At 42.6% G+C, this 19,487-nt stretch overlaps 1 protein-coding gene across 2 annotated transcripts in view; it reads right to left on the bottom strand.

Moving 5' to 3' along the window:
• Positions 1–414: 414 nt before the first annotated feature.
• Positions 415–19,487, bottom strand: part of CREB3L2 (cAMP responsive element binding protein 3 like 2) — a 76,809-nt gene continuing 57,736 nt past the window's right edge. Inside the window, exons 3-12 of one of the 2 annotated variants that reach the window (XM_075503477.1) lie at positions 18,425–18,591; positions 16,722–16,809; positions 14,715–14,896; positions 13,893–14,039; positions 12,111–12,169; positions 10,664–10,732; positions 3,460–3,559; positions 2,376–2,502; positions 1,464–1,689; positions 415–515 (exon numbers count right to left, since the gene is read on the bottom strand). In XM_075503477.1, coding sequence (XP_075359592.1) covers positions 440–515; positions 1,464–1,689; positions 2,376–2,502; positions 3,460–3,559; positions 10,664–10,732; positions 12,111–12,169; positions 13,893–14,039; positions 14,715–14,896; positions 16,722–16,809; positions 18,425–18,591 — 1,241 coding nt within the window. In that variant the 3' untranslated portion in view covers positions 415–439. The remainder of the gene's footprint in view (positions 516–1,463; positions 1,690–2,375; positions 2,503–3,459; positions 3,560–10,663; positions 10,733–12,110; positions 12,170–13,892; positions 14,040–14,714; positions 14,897–16,721; positions 16,810–18,424; positions 18,592–19,487) is intronic. The other variant, XM_075503487.1, reaches the window with a different exon arrangement.

The following is a 19,487-nucleotide window of genomic DNA, read 5'->3' as shown; positions in this document are numbered from 1 at the left end:
TAGATTCTGAGCAGCATTATGCTGTATCTCCTCTCAATTCCCTCTCCCAAGAAACCTATCACCCACATGCTCCCATCAGTTTTGCATATTCCACTCTTCTACAGAATGTCTTTGTGCTGAGATTAGGATGTGTGCATGCACGCACACACACCCACCAGTCACCGGCACACTGCTGGTATCATCTGCCATCATAATTCAATCCTGCCCTTGCAGTATCAGACAGGAAAGGAATAAAAGCAAAGACAGGAACTGTATGTGAAGTGAGGAAGGGAATTACAAAGACAAGAGATCCCATCTGCAGTCACAGCCTCACCAGTCAATGCAGAAGTTGAACTCCCTCTCTTTTGTGCTTTGGTTCACTGAGGATGAAAAGTCAGGGGGACTTTGGTTGAAAATATGTGGGAAAGAGGGAAGTCAAGAAAAAAGGCCTTTTTTATTTTTAAGAGGTGGCATTGACTCTTCTGTCTATTTCAATTATCTTCAGTGTTTCATTTCCTTCTAGTTCGGAGTTGACTCTGCAGGGAACAAAAAAAACCCAAAACAACAAAGGTTAATGCTAATACTTAGTCATTTTTAAAAGCCCATATCCTGCTTGAGTCGGCTAATGCTAAAAAGGCACTCAGTATTTACCAGGTACTCGTCAGTTGGAGTATGGTAACACACGGAATTAGTAATCTCTTTGGCTCTCAGTGTAACTTTGACACAAGTGCTCAGAAGGCATGCTTGGGGTGATACGGCTCATCCTAGCCCTCAGAACAGCATGCTTCCAAACAAAATCCCTCTCTCCACTGTTTGGTGTGCTTGCTACTGCTTGTTAGCAGAGACCAAGACCTGGGCTAACAGGACAGTGGCAGGACAAGAAAAGGTAGAGTGGAATGAAAACTGCACACACATATTTAAACCAGTGAATCTCTCTCTTTGCAGAGGCCCCCAAAACTTACATTTATGCTAAAAAAAAGAAAAAATTATGAAGGAGCTCTGTGTTAAGTAGTTCAGATAATTTTACAGGTCCTTCTCTTAAGACTGAGTCCTGCAAACTTTCCACAGTAATGCTTTAGTAAGATCACTGCTGCGAGAAGCTCCAGCTCTTCACACCCTAACCTCATAGAAAGCCCAGTGAGTCACAGCCTCACACTTCCACTCAACTGGCAAAAGCTTATTCCTTTAGGACACACAGAAGTAAGTGCTTAAAGAAGTGGGTAGGCACAACTAACAGGCTTACGGGGGTTAGGTTTCTGGCAGAAGCATGGAGTTTGGTAGCTGTATTACTACAGTATTGTTGCAACCACTTCTCCAGAGTAACAATAACTTTGTCTATAAGCTCTCCACATAGAGACCAAACTCTTACTTCATGTTTCACAATGGCCAGCATAGCTGAGCTCCAAGTCTTAACTGCTGGCCTCCAGGCACAAATGACAGTGACACCGAACACCCCTATGACAAGCAGCCCACCCTGCACTCACCTGTGCTGCTGCAGGCCCAGCAGCACCGATTTCTCTAGCCTCGTCTCGTTGGCTATTGTGAACTGCATGATATCATCCTGCTGTGTCCCTGGCATGGCTTCCAGGGACAGTGCTGTGTACTTGGAGGTGTCTGCTTGCCTGTCATTTTGATCTGCAAAGGAGATCGGGTTTGACGACTCCTCCAGTTGGTGAGGCTCTTCATAAATTAGCAGACTCCTTGACCTCACTGCATACAAAGACAGAAGGCAAAAAGAGATGAGAAACAGGCAGCTCAGAGAACAGCCCTGGTCCTTTCAGGAAATGGAAACTGTCAGAGCAGAACTAAAGCTGCAAAGGTCTTTTCTTTTCATAGTGATTAGCTGGTAATTTGATAGCTGAGGAAAGATACCACAGCAATGGTCCAAGTAGGGATCAAAAAGCTCTGAATTATTCACAAAACAAGAACAAAATGAAACAATCACTTTGATAATATACGTTGAAAGCAACTGGCTCGTTACGGGTATATAATACTAACAGTTTCTCACTCAGTCCTTGGACTCTGTTGACACTGGCAAAGGACACACTGGCTGATATCAGTTGCGCATTTTAACAGTATGAACATTTGCTACCGAGCAGAAATCCTGCTACCTTTTACAGACCACTAGCTTTAGTTCCACAAACAGAAATAAAACTGCTTTAAACAGAAGTACCAAGCAGGCTAGCCGGGCAAGGCTTTGCCCATGTCTATGAAGTCTTCTGCCATCAGAACAGCTTGCCAGGCTACCCTTTGAAAGACACAGGTATACCAAGGAACGGCCCGCTAAGGAGCAGAAAAGCAAGAGATGCTTGAGGAAGGGGTTAGGGATGGGAGTGGAAAACAAAGTGTCAAAGCACAACCAAGCAGGGAGCAAGACTGGGATAGATGTCACTTACCAATGGAGTCTGTGTAGGACTCTGGTGAGGAATGCTGCCTGGGCAACACCATCTTTGTAGCAGAAGGATATGGCCCATAACTCTGAGAAAAGCTGCCAAAAACTACTGCAAAGCACAGCACCACCATCTGGCAGAAGGAGGATGCAGAAGAGGTAAGTGCACTAGCTCTTGGCCCACACGCGCACATCAAAACTAAGAATCAACACAAAGCAGATCTGATACTTTTTCAAAACAAATCATTTGAGGCTATTTTCACCCCTACATAGAGTGTCTCTTGGTAAAGGCACATATACAATAACAATTCAGTGTTTTAAAGGGCAGATTTCAACGCTGGAGTTTGTTTTCAATGTCTGCCACCATTTTGGCCTGTAGCTTTATTTACTCCCGAAGTTGAAAAGCAGACACAACCACCATGTGTGTTTTACAGATGCTGTTGGGAATTTCCAAGGTTATTTCTGCTGGCCCCAGTCTCGCTTTGAAGTGACAGAGAGGCTGGCAGTCGAGGAGAACAACTTAGGCCTTGAAAATAATTCCCATCAATTTATAGCACTAGTATAACGGGAACTCGCTGGCTGAGTGTAAGGAGGGAAAAGGGAAAAGTTTCATTCTAATCCTTTTCTTATCCTGACTACTGTTACTGAAATAGGCCAGAGGTAGATTTACAGCCTTAGTCATATTTTTATTTGGATGAACAAGTTTGTTTTTACTGGTATCAAAAGAACCAGGCATCAAAGGTCACCCTCGTTTTCATTTTACAACTCTAGACGCCATTTCTCACATACAATATTGTAGGAAATAATAAAACAGGTCACTTAGAGGAGCAGTGCTCCTTCTTTCATCAAGGCAGCCCCCAAACAAAAGCACAGGCCCAGTCTCCTCCAGAATTTAATGCCTTCCCACAACCATTAATCTTCATCATCAGTTAGGAGTCTCACCTACCTCAAAAGTAATTGTCAAATTTTGAAGAGAAGTTTCCCAAGCTGAGAATTTGCAAGTGAGGGGCTTTGCAGAACAAGGGATGTGCCTTTGAGCAGTGGAAAGAGATTCTTATTCCCCTACAATTCCCAGCTTTAGGGACACTCACCATAAGACAGGTCCCCGTCTGTGTGCTAGCTGCCTTACACGAACGGGACACTTTCCCAGCAACCATGGCTTGGAGTCTCTGCAACTGCTGCAGAAGTGTTCTGGAAAGCAAAGACAACAGACAAGCATCAAATCCACTGATCTACTTGCTGGTTAAACAGCTTTTTGCTTCAAATTCCACACCTGGCAATAATACAGCATTTATGACAAGGTACAGATCATTAAAGTTCTCCCCCTGAAGTTAGTAGCAAGGAATGTTTTTAGTTTTACATGGTTTTTACATGTATTAGCACTGGACTTTTCAAAAAGATCTTTTGGCTCTCCCTCAACTGATGTCCCTGAACAATTACTTCTTCAGCACTTTCAGAAGGCTCTTAAAAATAAAAAACTGTATTTTCAGTGTTTCTACAAGAAATATTCTGGTAAGCATACAAACAACTGAAACTGCTCTATGTGCAAGTGACTAGATGCATATACAACCTGGTTCTGTGTCATGAATTCAGCAGGAGTTTCACTATTATGTGAAAAGGTGCTGAAGCAAGTTTATAACTGCTCTAATTGGTTGTAGAGGTATACAGCTACCTCCTTTTTCTGAAAATCTGCTGTACAGTGGTTTGGACCACATTCTGGACCATTTTCAAAGAGGTGTCGTAAAGCTAGACATAGGCACAGACTTCATTTCGCATAAATTAATCTATTAAACAAAGCACTTCACTGCTATTTCCTAAATCCTCCAGGAGTTGACAAAAATCACAGATGCTTGAAGTGGCTACTCTGACTGCGTCTTTCAGAGGTCCCAACCACAAAGAGGTCCCAACCAGGATGGCAATTCTGTTCTGGTTGGAGTCAACAGTCCCAGACCAGGAAGGTATTCTGTCTTTCTGGCTGTTTTTCTTTTGCTGCGTCATCATCAATTACTACAGTTAGGATACTAGTAATTTACATGGGAAATTATCTCAAAGAATGATTGATACAGGGTTTTCACAGCAGTTTTCATTCTGTTTTCATTAAAGCTTTTTAACAGACAAGGAGTAATCCAAATACTTGCCCTAGACACAGTCAAATATAGTACAATTTTGCATCAGGATGTTAACTTTGCTGTTTGTTTCCAATTTTACTTTTCATTTCTCCTGTAAGTCTCACAACCTATTGCTGAGGGTAACCCCACAAAACCCCAGGCAACAGCTGTGGAGGCTGTGACGTCAAATGCTAAAGCAAGAGGCAAGGTTAGGATGTCAGAGAAAATAGAAGGATTATTTTAAGATCAAACTGGCTAAAAGCTAATTGTAGGACAGACCCAGAGGTGCCTTCACAGCTCAATATACACTTGTCTGTCTATTATTATAGATTTTTTTAATCATCAATGCTCATTGCTCATTAGAGTTTAATGAATTCAAGGACTTCAGGAATGCATTCTGAAATGAGCACAAGGCACGCTCACAGCACAGATTTATCTGGGCCAGCAGATCCTTTTCAACTTATTAACGAAGGATGTCTTGCATGCTCTTGAGAGCATGGTTTATTCTGCAACTCAGTATTTTAAAAAAGAAAATGATTCGTCTAATTCAGTCCTTTGTTCACTATTAGAGAGACCACAGGCAATTTAAGAGATGAAAACACTATCCATCACGTAAATGAGACCATCCTAATTCCCTGCTCCCTTCTGCATCTTTCTCCAATTCCTCCTCCCATCCATTACATGGCATAGGGTTCACAACGACTTGCGTACACAGTATATATCATCTTCCGGCGCAGAACATGCTGCATACAGTATTCCCACCATATGTCACCAGCTACACTATACAGCAATGCGTTTTTAACCCTGCAACTTCTGTGCTATTATAGAAGACTAAATTTTCCCCCTGTTTCAGGCCTGAGTCACTGGGCTTGACACAGAACAGCTCTGCAGAGCGAGGAGGAAGGAGCTCTCCTCCTCCCCAGCTCGGGGGCTGGCAGCAGCAGCAGCCTTGAAATGCTGATCCCTCTTTCCACCTCTTGTGGAGGCGTCAGTGAGAAAACAGCTAATGGCTGGTGAGGAAATCAACAGAGAAGAGGCAATTCTCCTCGTTTTGCTCATCTCTGCCTTTTTGTGTCCAATTTAAAAAACCTGCTGGGCAGAGTAGGCCCAGAAAGCTGATTCCAAAACACTCTCTTTTTGGAAAGTATAATTAGGCAGGTATTCTGAGGTCTCCTCTACACAGAGGAAGATTCATGACCCACCTTATTTACCAACTACCTTCATATAAAATGTCTTTCTCCTCCAAGTCATTTATCTGTTTGAGCAGAGCTACTGTCTTCTCAGCAGACAAGGAGTCAGTGTTGGGAGCTGACAGGCTACAGGCGCATTTTCAAACTAAGAGCAAGAGCCAAGGCAAGAGCAAGAAACAAGTTTGTTTGTTCAGACACGATACCAGTTTACCCTGCCACTGCCAAAATGGGGCACTCCTTGGTGCTTTTATTCTCTATTTGAATCTGGAATGGTGGAAGACTGGATTCCAAGGTCAAAAGATCTCCTTTCCCATGCAAAAAGCTGCCTTCATTGTTACTGGATGGCTGCAGGGATCATCTGGACTAAGAGAGGGAAAAGGAGCAGCTCTCTGCTCTTTAGAACAGGAACTTAGGTTAAATGAAGATGCTCTCTCTAAATAGCAGCAGGAAGGCCATGAATGCTTTTAGTGAAACACACTGCCTATGGCTAAGTCCTAACAGGAGAAAACACAATCCCAAGGCAGCGTGCATAAGGGGGTTTGCACCTACAGGGATTATTTTCACTGTGTCTGACACATTTCCCGGTGATATTCAATTAGAGGGTCACCTCTGTAGGAGGTGTGAACGTGTTTTCACGCTTTTCTCTGCCAATGGAAGCACCTCATAGGAAAGCTGTAAAGTGACTGAAGACTCCTGCTCTCCCTTCCACACACTGCCAGCAAATTCACTCTGCCTGCAATGTCTTGGTTTTGTGTGCACATTTCACTACCAAAGTAAGGCTTCCCCTCTGCTTCCCATGACACTTTGATTAAGGAGAGAAAATTTGTCACTCCAGGACCTAGCCACCTGGGAGGCTTCCTCATTTCAGTGTTTATGTTTAAAATCCAACATCGATTTAAACGAAAAAAGTCAGCTTCTAGGGGATACCAAACATTGTTTATTTTGATCAAGATTTTTCAGAATTTATCTACTTTGTGAGGAACAAAACCTAATTTTGATAAGGAGAGAGAAAAATTACTCTGTCTTCCAGCTCTACACACAGATTCCTTCTCTCCCTGTCCTATTTGTAGGAAAGAGAGCAAATCCCAAAGTAAGGTTTTCACTGAAAGACCGGAATACCTCAAAGCAGAAAAAAATCCACAATTTCTTCTCATTTGAATTACAAAGAAAAAATCCAGCAATTTTTCATCAAAGATGTTTCAGCATAAAAACCACTGTCCTGCTGCTCTGAAAACAAGCAGTCACTCCAGGGCTGCCACGCTTTGTCAACTATTATAAGGGTGGTCTGAAATGAAGTGCAAGATATCTCATTGCAGCTTAAGTCCAGATCCTTCACTCCTTGAAAATGACTTGGTAAAATGACTTTACCAGCCTCAAATAAAGGAACAGCCAAGCAAATCAGTGAAGTCTGGCAGCTTTGGTGCTGATAAACCCTTGATGGGTCAGACTGATATGCAACTTGATCTTTAGATGACTGGGAGTTATAACAATAGCTTGAGCAGGAGCATGAGAAATGGAAGAACATCTCAATTGTATTTATAAAGCCATTGCCTTTAAGGTGCCTGTCAGAGTGGAGATCTACACAACTTGCTAGTCATTACTCCATGGGAGCAACTCTAGCAGCTACTTGCATGCATTGTCCATGTGTGATACTCTCAACCATATGCTAACTGGATCCTACATCTTTTTCTCCAGGAAAAGTGACCATCAATATATTTATAAATACAGACTCAACAGAAGTGAAAAGCAAAAGTACTTCTCATATGTCATACACAGTACCAGACATTTCAATACTGTCTTTAAGCCCACATAACCACGTCTCCCAGCTAGACAATGCTGGTGTCAAGAGACCGTATTCAACCCCTTAGATGACTGGCAGTTTCTGCCTTCAGTCCCAGTGCCAAAACTTGAGTGGATCAAGCCTTCTTGGTGACTGGGACAAGTCAGTCCAACTCTTCATGCCAGCTTCTTCTCACACCCTTTGCTTTCTAAGACAGCAGTCCCCCACATGTTCAGATGCTAATCAAACCAATGAGAGCCTGGCTCACTTGTGGCTACAAGTCATAACAGATATGCATGTAATAATGTGCTTCCTTAGTTTTGAGAAAAATGCCTAGAAAGGAACTTGGATGGGTTTCTTTTAAGGGACTGAGTCACATAAATTAGGAGAGGAAGCATATGCTAGTGTTCTAATACTGAAGATGCCAAAAATGCTGCAGTCTCCCACTCAGAGTAATGAGAATTAAAAACTCCCCTGCATCTTGATCCCCAGCCTCCTGCCTTGCCTTTTAAGATGCGTGAATGTCAAGGGAGATGCTTCTGGATGCAAATTTTTTGACCACACTTGCACCTTTTACATTACATCTTTTCAGATCCAGAATTTCAGGCTAAGGCAGGCTCTAAGGGAAGATTCTTCTATATTTTTTAATGTTACTGAGAATAATGTAGGAACATTTTTACCAGAAGAAATTCTAGTGTTTCCATGGTTTGGAGCCAGATTTTGAAATGCAAGCAGGGTTTCCCTGAAGTCTTAGGTATGTATCTGTGCAAATGTGTTCTATATATAGAATAACATGCTCTAAAAAACTGATTGCACATACTGAAAGGAAACTCTGCTATTCAATAGTTGAATGTTTTGGAAATTGCCTTTCAGTTCCTCTCAACTCCAGCCAGTCTATAAAAACATGATACTGACCGACAGCATATACATGTGCATGAACTTTTAGGTAAGCAGCTATAGCCCAATTTTCCAACAAGGTGAAAAACCAACTTTGTCTTCATCTACACTTGAATGCATGAACATTTTTAAATGTAATCACAGGTCTTATTTTCCTGTTATCTTTCTTCCACTCTTACAATTTTTCACAACAAAAGAACAGTTCTAACGTTTGTAGATCTACTTTTAGATAATACCTTCAATGACATCTTCATTTTTTACTGCATTGAACACTCAAAGTTGCAACTAAAGTCAACTGGGGCTCTGCTTTGTGCATATTAAATAAGATACACGTGTGTATGACTGTGTGCTAGGTACTTTGAGAAATAAAGTCCTAAACATATAAATTTGGGCATCCAAGAATAAACCGACACTGCATAATTTTGACCATCACTGCTTTGAACTTTGATTCCTGACTGTACATAGGAGATGGAAGTACCAGCTATAGGATGCTGTGAAGACAAGTTCTGAAACATTTGAACAGTTTCTGGATGCCACATCAAGGCTCTGTGCAAATACAAATGAGGAAACCAGACATTTTGAATTCACCGTAGGAAGTGGATAATGTACATTAAACAAGGGCCTGGAACCATTCTCTGAATGAGATAGTTGCACAATTATACACTAAATAAGAAAAGTGGCTCTTTGGGGTTAAGGTGAGAAAACCCATAATGTGGTATGTTACATAATTCAGGCTTGATGAAAGCAGGCACTTTTACAAATTTCTCAGCAATTCAATTTGAAGCCTTAACAGATTTTAGATACAGTTCATATCTAAATAGCCAAAACAGCATAGCAATGAATTACAAGAATTTCTGTGCAGAAGGTCAGGAACATCTGCTTCTCTGCAGGAGATTACAAATCAGTATCAATGCTATTGGAAGGGAAGAAAACAATGCAACTCATTCTGCATGCCCAAAGTATGAAGGATTTGGAGATAATATCACTTAGCTAAATATTTTTAGAGCATTTAGCATGAGAGAATTAAGATCATCAAATAATAGGGAAGATGCTAAAGGTCCTGTCTAAAAGGACAGACAATACCAACAAAACTGTTCTCACGACCACATCTGCAACAACTCAGAGATGAAAACAGCTGGCCAAACTTAGCTGAACTGGGAGAACAACTCTAGGCTTGACAACATGTTGTCCCTGAGTGGTTCATCCACAGCTGCACCTTTCCTTAGAGCAGCTGGCTTCAGCACCTCCTGGGACAGATCCTGGGAGAGAAAACCCTACTCTGCACCTACAGAACAATTCCTGGTTCTTTTATGTAAAACCCTGGAGGAACATCCAAGAGGCACAGAAATGGCTTGGCTCTCTTCAAACAAGCAGCAGATGTCTTTATGCATGAGCAGTGTGTGGGAGACACTCTCCAGCAAATTACAGTGCTACAGGGTCTGGCTCCATGAAATTAGAGATTGGATCCGGAGATTAGAAACAACACATCCCACTCAATTAGCAATACATTGGCTGCCAGACAAGCTCTAGGGCCATCTTCCATGATCGTGGGTCTTATCTTCAAAACCCAGCCTCCTCCCACACTGCAGTGCTACCATCATGTTCAATGGTGATATTCAACCATCACTACGAATGCCTCTAACTAGAAGGTGTTAACAGTGGGCTTATCTAGTACCTACTCATTGGAATTTGCCATCATTAGAGAACATGTTGAGCATGAGCCATGACTGACACTCCACTCTCAGCTAACATCCGATTAAAAGCTCAGCTATTCAACATTTTCTGCCATGTGTCCTTTGAGAAAGCCACCGAGTCACCCATTTCTTCAGAAATGAAGAAACAAGAAGTTGATTTTCCCCCTCCAAATGAAGGAAATTCTGGGGTGTGAGATGGTTAGGAGGGTGCACAATAATTGCAATGACTCTTGAGCTTCAGCACTGTAATTTCTGGAAGTGTCATGTCCCAGGTCAAGGTCTCCTATCAAAACAGTCTTTCACTAAATAAAGACAATTTGGAGAGTTGGGCCGTAGTTTTTTGTTTGTTATGTATCACTAATTATGTTTCCCTGGGCAGTGGAAGAACTCAAAGAAGAGTGCTAAAAGGTTTCTCAAGCACACCACAGGCTAGGGAGACAGTTTAAGACCTGACATCAAAGCCTCTATGCTTTACATCACGCTGCAGTCACAATAACTGGCCTTTCTCGTCTTTGTTTGACATTAACCACATCAGATACAGCTATTGTTCACATTTCAATTGATCTCTTAACTTCCAGATTTTCACTTTTCACCGTAATATCATGCTACAGTTTTTCATAGCTTACCTGTTAGTATTCTCCAGGACTTCAACCTTCTTACGCAGCTCACTATTTTCATTTGAACAGGTCTCAACTCTGGAGACAGCACAAGGAAAGAAAGAAGAATGTAGAAGTCATTTATTAAAGAGATTGTAAAACAAACCAAACTTGCTTTCACAGAGAGCCCTATGATTTTGCCTACATTTAGTGAAAAGTTACACTAACAAACTTTAGTCATAATCTTTAATCATACTTCATAGTGTAAAAGACATTGCGAAAGATACTACTAGCTGTGGAGCACCTGCTTAGAGTGCTCAACTACATCCCAGTAGGTGCAGCTCATTCACGATGGGCTGTAACTACTTTTTGCCCCTTGAAATAGCAACAGCAAAGACCCTGCTCAGACTCTCTCTGTGCATTGGGCCATGAGACAGATACTTTAAAAGTCCCAGAACATGCTGTATTTATGTTGTTAGCAAGTATTTTGTGCAAAGGTGTTCCTTTGCAGTTCATTGCTAGGATAAGGCACCAAGCAATTTGGCGAATGCCATGCTTCTGAAATCAGATCCTCAAATTTCAAGTTTATGGAGGCTAATAAGCCAGGAGATTAATTCCCAAGAGAGTGCTCATTTTCACACTGCCCCTGGAAACCCCTGAAACTGAAGGAGATTATCATATAACATGCCACATAAGAGGTCCAAGTAAAAATATCGGACTCCTAAAAAGACAAACATGACCATCTGGAATAGCTTCAAGAAGGAAAAAGGTAAAGGGAAGTAGCTTTGATATCTGTATGCACAGGGTGGAATTTCACCAGAGTAACTCTGAGAAAGCAAGACTCAGTTATAAAGAAATAAGAAGAAAAAAAGGAAATTACATCAAGGATATCACCAAAGATGGTACAAGGGGTTTAACAGATCCATCTGGTGAAGCACATAAGAGAAATACTAGAATACTTGTCTCTTGGAAGAAAGATTAATTTGGGATATAAATCACTAACTGGAGGTTTGGCTCCTTCTTGCTAAGGGAAGTTGATGGGTCACATGCTGTTTTCCTGAGTCCTGCTTATTTTCCCAGGAGGTCTTGACTCACCCACTTCCTATTTCTGTCTCCATCTGCACTAGAACACAGAATATATTCACTCTGAATCCCCCTTTTCCTGGACACTGCCTACCCACTAGGCCAACAGAGTTGCATGAGGGGGAGGCCAACAGCAGATGGGTCTTGCCTTATTTAAGGTTTAAAGTCTTTGTCAGCATGCTAGCAGCGTGTTGCAGGTAGACACAATTATGGATGCAGCACCCCAGCACACGTACAAGCAGAAGCAAGAAGAAAGGCCTTTTCTCAGTCATAACCACGAGATGGCAGCTGGCACTCTGTGCAAGAAACAGTCCCAGCATCAACAGCTGGATCTCTTCCCAGTCCAGCAACTAGTGCTATTGGCCCGCTTGAAACAGGAAGGAGGCTGGCTTACTTTTTTTCCAGACTGTCCATGTATTCTTTCTTTTTTCTTCTACTTTCCTGGGCAGAGATCTAAGGAAAAAGGAAGAAAAACACCAAATATTTGCATAGGGAAAAAAGCATCAGAGATTAATTAATAAACTGGTAAAAAGCCCTGACATTATTAGATTCAAGCCTCCGTGCTGTTCTCATTTCTATTCCTGGCAAGCAAAGCACTGACTTGATCGGTTTCCACATCCTGGAAACAGACTGCTCCTCTCAGTAGTAGGAAAAAGATCATTCCCTGCTCTTACAGAACTAACCTTAAAAAGTAAATGAGATTCATCTGGAGAGAATATCCTACGACAAAGACTAAAAAACGATCCCAGAACAATGCCCTGCATCTGGGAGAGGAAAAGCCTATGAGTGCATTAGAAAGCAGCTTTGTAGAAAAACACTTGGGGGTCCTGATGAACAAGTCAAACATAAGTCAGCAATGTGTCCCTGTAGCAAAGGCAGCCAACCAGATCCAGGTCTACATCAACACGATTGTAGCTAGCAGGTCGGGAGAAGTGGTTCTTCCCTCTATTCAGCGCCTGCAAGACCACAGTTGAGTACAGCATACAGTTTGTGGCTCTGAAATAAATACTTTGGAGGTACAGAAGCAAGTCCAGAGGAGGGCCACTGCTATAATAAGCGTGCTAGAGCACATGACTTATCAGGAAAGGCAGAGAAAGCTGGGTTTGTTCAGATTTAAGAAGAGAAGGCTAAGGAGGGAATCCTATTGCTGTCTTTAACTATCTTGTGTAGCGAAGATGACTGAGTCAGAGTCTTCTCAGAGGCGTGCAGCAAAATGGCAAAAGGCATCAAATACAAGTTGCAACAAGGGAAATTCCAATTAGATGTTAAGAATTCTATTTATTTGTTTTTACCACAAGAGTGGCCTAATATGGGAACAGGTTGCCCAGAGATGCTGGGGACTCTTCACCCTTTAAGACAGTAAAATGTGACTGGACGAGTCCCTTAGCAACTTGATCTAAGCTGACCCTGCTTTCAAAGCAAGGAGTTGAACCAAAGGACCTCCAGAGATCCCTTCCAGTATAAATTACTCTGATTATATGCAAGTGGTACATAAAACGCACAAGTCACTTTCAAAAATTTTGAAAAAATATATTACAAGACCAAATTCCAATACAGTGTAGGCAAATTTGCACCTTTATCTGCAAAACCAATAACAGAACACGTTAACCTTCAAAGATGTGCTAATATCCTCTAGAATAAGTGAGCTGGCCAGGTCTGAAAGAAAAAAAGCTTTCCTCCCTATCACTAGCTCTTCCCCATGGGGGAAGAAAGAAAAGACTTGTAGGGCATTTCACAGCCTTGGTATCAACTATTCATTTAAAGATCATGGAATTCAGTGATCAAAAGATTAGGGCACTGACATACACAGTCAGATTTTAAAACATGAAACAGTGGAAAAGAACATGTTCATCACCATGGAAAGAACAGAGAGGTCTTTGCCTACCATAAGGGTAAGATTGTACTGTTTTTAAAATGGAGCCAAGCAATAGCAACTTCATACCCTGCTTGCTAAATAGTCTGTTGTTCATGTGTTCAGGTAAATACCTAGACAGAGGCACACTGTCACAGTGACAAGACAATTTGATGGATGTGTTTAGGAACAAAGCAAAACACTTTGTTAAAAGACATCTTACAGCATTCAACATTACCACAGACCATTACTACAGAATTGTTGCAGCATTTTTCTAAATGAAGGATGAGTAGGAATTACCCAGCAAAGCTAACTAACAGTTACCTTGTTCTTTATTTTCCTGCGGATTTTCTTCAGCACTTTCTCCTCTGCTTTTGTCAGGGGCAGTTTGGTAGGGATGGGGTACCCCTCTGCTATCAGTGTCCTCTTCTCCTCCTCTGTCAGGATGAGTGGGCCGGTCCCCTGTAATTTCTGCAAGTGTCATAGAAATGAAATAATATAACAGTAAGTGCACACAGCCCTAGAGAAAAGGGTGTTTAGGGAAGAGAGGCAGCAGCTCTCCCACTTCAGAGAGGACTCTGCCTAGTAAAACAGCAGCCCCTTGCAATTGGGAATGAGTGGAAGGGGAAGACCTTTTAGATAGCTTCCATTCAGACACTGAACCTTTGGGACTGGATTCCCTCAATACAGTTCTTGGTCCAGCTCTGCACACACTGGGGCCAACAGTAAAACTTCTCTTAGCTTAAACAGAAAAAGAGACAAATGAAAAGCACTACTGAAAATCCCTCCCTAAAGATCACCACTTGCTTTCGACAAGACAAGAGGACAGATGCAGATCTACCAGGGACAGGTCAACCCAGCAGGGCTGGGCCCTAATGCAAAACACAATCCATGGTGGGAGAAACCTAATAACACTGTTGAACCCTGTCTCAACTTAGAGGAGAGGCACACGCTGTTCTCTGTGGGAACAGAACAGACCAGTGAGCAAGAATTGGATCTGCAGTTGTGACCAGAGATGGGTTCGTCTAAAGAACAACAGAAAGTTAGCAAATCCATGGCAAAACCAGTAATTTAAAAAAAAAAAAAAAAGAAAGAAAAAAATGAGAGGCAGATAGATAGATGCTGGGAAAAGCCAACCCAACTTACATGTGGTGCAGTCAGGAGAGGGGAATTGGAGAGCGCTGAAGCTGTGCGCGATGTCACTTTAGCCGTGGCTTGTAGTTGGATTGGGCTTGAAGGAGGGAGTGATCTAGCCGGGCTCTGCCCTCCTTCAGAGTCACTGCCATGGCTGCTGGGAGGGGTTGGAGGCAAATGGAGGGGATCTACTGCTAAATGGCAAGAGAGACATATAACACAAGGTTTTGAGGTGCTAATTTAAATTTCCACTAGAGCCGCCGCCACCACCACCACCACCCAGTTTCCAAGACTAGGACTCTCTGCTAAAAAATGGATCAAGCAAAAGTGGCAACTTCACAGATTTTCAGAGCATGCAGGTCTCCAAAGGAGGAATGAAACACAGCAGCTATCTTTAGGTTCAACAGACAAAACAGGGCTCTGCGCATATGCTCCAGTCATTTCTACCTACACTTCAGCTTCTTCTCTGAATGCTTTGAGGTTTAAGTATAGCCCTCCAGTAAAAGTCCCCTGCCTCTGGGAAACCACATTAACAGAGGGGTCTGAGCCAGCGTGCTTTCTCTCCAAAAGTAATAGCCTTTCCTAACTTTTCTGTGGATTAAACACATCGCCAGTATTTTTCAAGAGAAGGTATCACGTCCAAAGTGTTATATGACCAGGGAGGAGAGAAATAATCTGCCTCCTAAGGACCTGGTTTGGCACAACTGGGAGGAAGTGACAACCTAGTGACAGCAAAGGCTTTAATGTACTGATGGAGCAGGAGCAACACAGGCAACCACCACAGGAATCTCTCTCACACTGTGCTATCAAGGGCCATAAGCTAACTTCTACTGCACTTGTAGCCAAAATAACCTGTGCTAGAATTGGCAAGCAAAGTGCTGCTTATGACCAAATGGGTCTGGACCAAGAGAAACAGGGCAATGTCTCTCCTACTCATATTACATGGACAACTTAGCAGATGTCCAAACCAGCCATAACTAAGTCATTTTTTCTCTGAAATAAATTTACAGCAATCAAAATTGGGAGTAGGAATTTGTCACCTTCCACTTCTGTTATACTTTGCAAATTTGAGTTGAAAAGATCAAATGGGTGGTGGGGGAGGAAGGAAGAAAAATAGTAACAAAAAAGTGCTCTTATATATGAGCTCTTTTTGTCTAGCATCTTAACTCTAGCAGTTGCCAGAAGAAGACACACACTTGAAAAACAGCAAGGCCCTTAATCCCACAAATTGAGCAACCGAATCTACACCCTGAGTTGAGATATAGCCTCCCTTTTTCCACCTGCTACATCACTTGCTTCTTTCCCTAGAGTAGTTCTACTTACCTACACAAATGAATTCACTAACAGAATACCAAGTGTTCCTAACTGAGATGCAGTTATCTGCTCAAATTTCAGCCCAAATATTTGGGTCTTTCAAAGTTTCCTTGGGTTGACAGATTATGTGCCACAAAACCGTATTTAACTTTCAGGGCAGGGATCATTGCTCCTCCTTCCTCATTTATAGATAGTGCAAAGGGATCCTGGTGGTTCTTAAAAACTCTACTAAAACTAATATGCTACAAACAGATGCACCTAACTTTTAATTTCATATAAACTCACATCCTCACTTTTGTATCAGAGGTTAAAACGGTAAAGTTTCCACTTATGCTCTTCATGTTTTCTATGCCTTAGATAACTCCCCTCAAATTGATTTCTCTTCTAGCCTAAATAATCCTGGACTTTAAGGATTCAAGCTCCCTCCAGCAACTGTACAATTGTTAATACGCTACAGACAAAAAAGGGATCATTTTCTTTGTGATGAGCAAGGAAAAAAAAAAAAAACCAAAACAGAAAAAACACATAAATGGGTCAGAGAGAGGCTGGCTCTTCAGCAGCCTGAATTTAATCCCTAGAAGGCAACAGCTTCAGCCTAAAGATTAACACGGCAAACGAGGAAGCCAAATATTTAATCAGGGTAAAGTACATTCATTGTGCATTCTGGTCATCTCCTCCTGCATTTGGGGTTGGTAATTAACAGACCTTCCTTAGAAGAGAGGTTCAGGAACTGATCCACTTCATGGGGCTCCAATTTAATCTCTGGAAGAACTTTCTGGCTCAGTGGTTTCATCTAAAAAAGAGAAATTAACAGCATGAAAACCCAAAGCACATATCTTAAAAATCTTAATAGAAGGATACAAGGATGACTTCTCCATAAATGGAGAGGTTTCCCTTTCCTCCTGCTCTGCTACAGGCAAAGCTTTAACTGCTTCTCACAGTTTGCTAAACCAGGCTACAGAGAATACTGCCCTGACTACTCCCACTGTGGCTTTTCTTACTACTATATTTAGCTAAATAAAAGATTACGCCTCAGAGATGACATTTCAGACTGAAAGCTAGCATGCAACCCACTCAAATTACTTCCCTTAGCAACAGAGCTGCCGCTAGGATTTGCCGGACCGCACAGTCTGTTTGAGCAGAGACAGAAACACTCCTGGCAGTGGGGGAGAGCCTGTGCAAGACCTTTGTCATCTGGAAGCAAGAGCAAGGTGCCAGTCACTGAGCACCAGATTATTGGACCCAAGTTCATTTCACAGTGTGGAGGAGCAGGAAAAGAGACAGTCATGGCTGACCAAAGTTTGGAAGACATCTGGCTTGCCCTGTTGACAGGGCTAGGGCACCAGGCTGCCAAGCTGTTGCCCAGAGTCTGCCTGAATGCTACAGTTCCAGGCTTGAGGAAGTCAGTCTGGCACATCAGCATGCTCACTGCAGCCAAAATCTCTCTCAATAACCTGTGTAAGCAATCCGTGCAATGGTAATGAGCCACCAGCTAGTCCCAATATACTCTTTGCAAATTGTGGCATCCCAAGCTACAGCAGGACTATGTACCAGCAACAGCACATTCAGACTAGAACAGGATTATGGGAAACTTGTGTTTAATTTTTTCAGTTTCTCACAAAATAATTTGTTGCACATATTTCTGATCCACATCCAAGTGGAAACATTTATTTTCAGCATATACTAACTCCACCCGGCCTGGACTGACATCGCACCCTGGGGACTGAGAACAGTCATGCTTCTTCCTCCACTGACAGGGGACTCTGGTGAGCCATCAGCTGCTGCAGTTCATTCTCCTTAACTCAACCACAGCCAAACTAAGCCCTTGAGAATGCCCGCTGGCTGCTCCAGCTGTGGTCAGAAAGGCATCACAAATGCTCCTTACAAGGCAGGTTGGTGTGGAAGCAGCAGCAGTTCGAAATGTCAAAGCTTCATAGATCTGGCAAAAGTGACTTAGGCAAACAGGGAAACTCTCCAGTCATTTCAAACAAGGAGTCTCGTTCTGATTAGGGGAAGGCACAGCAGCACTAAAGCAAGTTATTATGGAAGACACTTAGCTTGTCGCAGGCTCGATAGGGCAAATAGGTTAGTCAGTTCAGGTGGGACCGGTTCATTAGAAACTGTTTAAATATTTTTAAAAACGCATGAGTCCTAGGCTTTGGGGCTAGCATAGAAGAGAACGTTGTGCATCCAACCATTAAGACCTGAGGAGGCAGATAAGTGTTTTGAAACACAAGCTCTTACAGCAGCAGTGGGACACCAGTAAACATTAAAAAAAATTAAAGCAGACTGCAGTGTGCACCCTGAATTGACAACCTTTGGCACCAATGAGGCTACACTGGTATGCAGAGTGTTAGGAGAATCTGTAGCTAATTGCCCAGAGAGGAGAACAGAAAGTCTGCATGTACCAGGGCATCTGTCTGTAGTTCAGGTTGTTCCCCCTCCAACGACGTGGCCGTGACAGTGAGACTGACTGAGGGAGCAAGGCCTGATGTCTCACAGAATGCTGGCTCAGTCTTTATTGCTGCTGGAGTCAGCTCTGTACCCAGGCACCATTCCTCATTTTCCAGGTCACCTGCCAGGGAAGGAAATTGGACACCACATGTTTAGGTCAGAGACAGAAAGACTACAAATGAAAATAATGTCATCCCTCCTCCAGAGAAGGGAAACAAACACAGAAGGCATTTCAGTCCATCAACAAAACTCTGTCTTTACTATTCAGCTCTTGGTCAATGCAGACAACCATGCCATTTCAGGGCTGTAACCTAATCCTAGCCCCAGGATACAGAGAGGAGCAGCAAGGAAAGACACAGAGTGCTAATCACTGTACATTGCCAAAAGCTGCTAACACATAGCAGAACAAGACTAAACAAGCTATTGGGTAAAGCAGCCAGGGAGCCATGTCCTACATACGCTAATGCCTGCTGACTCAGTTTTATTCCTCCTTGCAGAGATAACATTTAGCCAGACTTCTGCTCCTTCTACTGCTTGCAATCATCAAATAGCCAGAGCGGTGATATTATACTTTTAAGAACAAAGGATTTTTCACACTCTCAACTTCAATTTTTTTCCCCTAAGGATCCATTTAGAAAAGAAGATAAAGGCTTTGATGATTTCACGGGAGCACCAGTGCCGTGGTGATCATGCTGATTTCCTCCCCAGAGTCTCTGGAAGTCAGAGCACAGGATGCGTATTTTGACTGGCAGCGATGAAACGTGCAGCAGAATTGTCCCCTGGCCCCCCTGGCAAGCTCACTAATCAGGAGAAAGCCATGCAACTTTTCACTGGACAAAGCTGAAAGGTTTGCCTTGCACAGTCAAGAACTGGAAGAAGGTTGGCATGGTAAGTTGGTAGCTCCCCATTTCCATTCATGAGGTAGCCACTGTTTGACTTGCTGAAGAGGGACTTATTCTCCCAGGTCTAAAGTATGACAGAGGATCAAGAACTTGGAAGGACTCAAACTTTAAAACA

The sequence above is a fragment of the Mycteria americana genome, chromosome 1, assembly GCF_035582795.1.
Source record: "Mycteria americana isolate JAX WOST 10 ecotype Jacksonville Zoo and Gardens chromosome 1, USCA_MyAme_1.0, whole genome shotgun sequence".
In the NCBI taxonomy this organism is placed as follows: domain Eukaryota; kingdom Metazoa; phylum Chordata; class Aves; order Ciconiiformes; family Ciconiidae; genus Mycteria; species Mycteria americana.
This window is presented reverse-complemented; position numbering and strand designations above follow the sequence as displayed.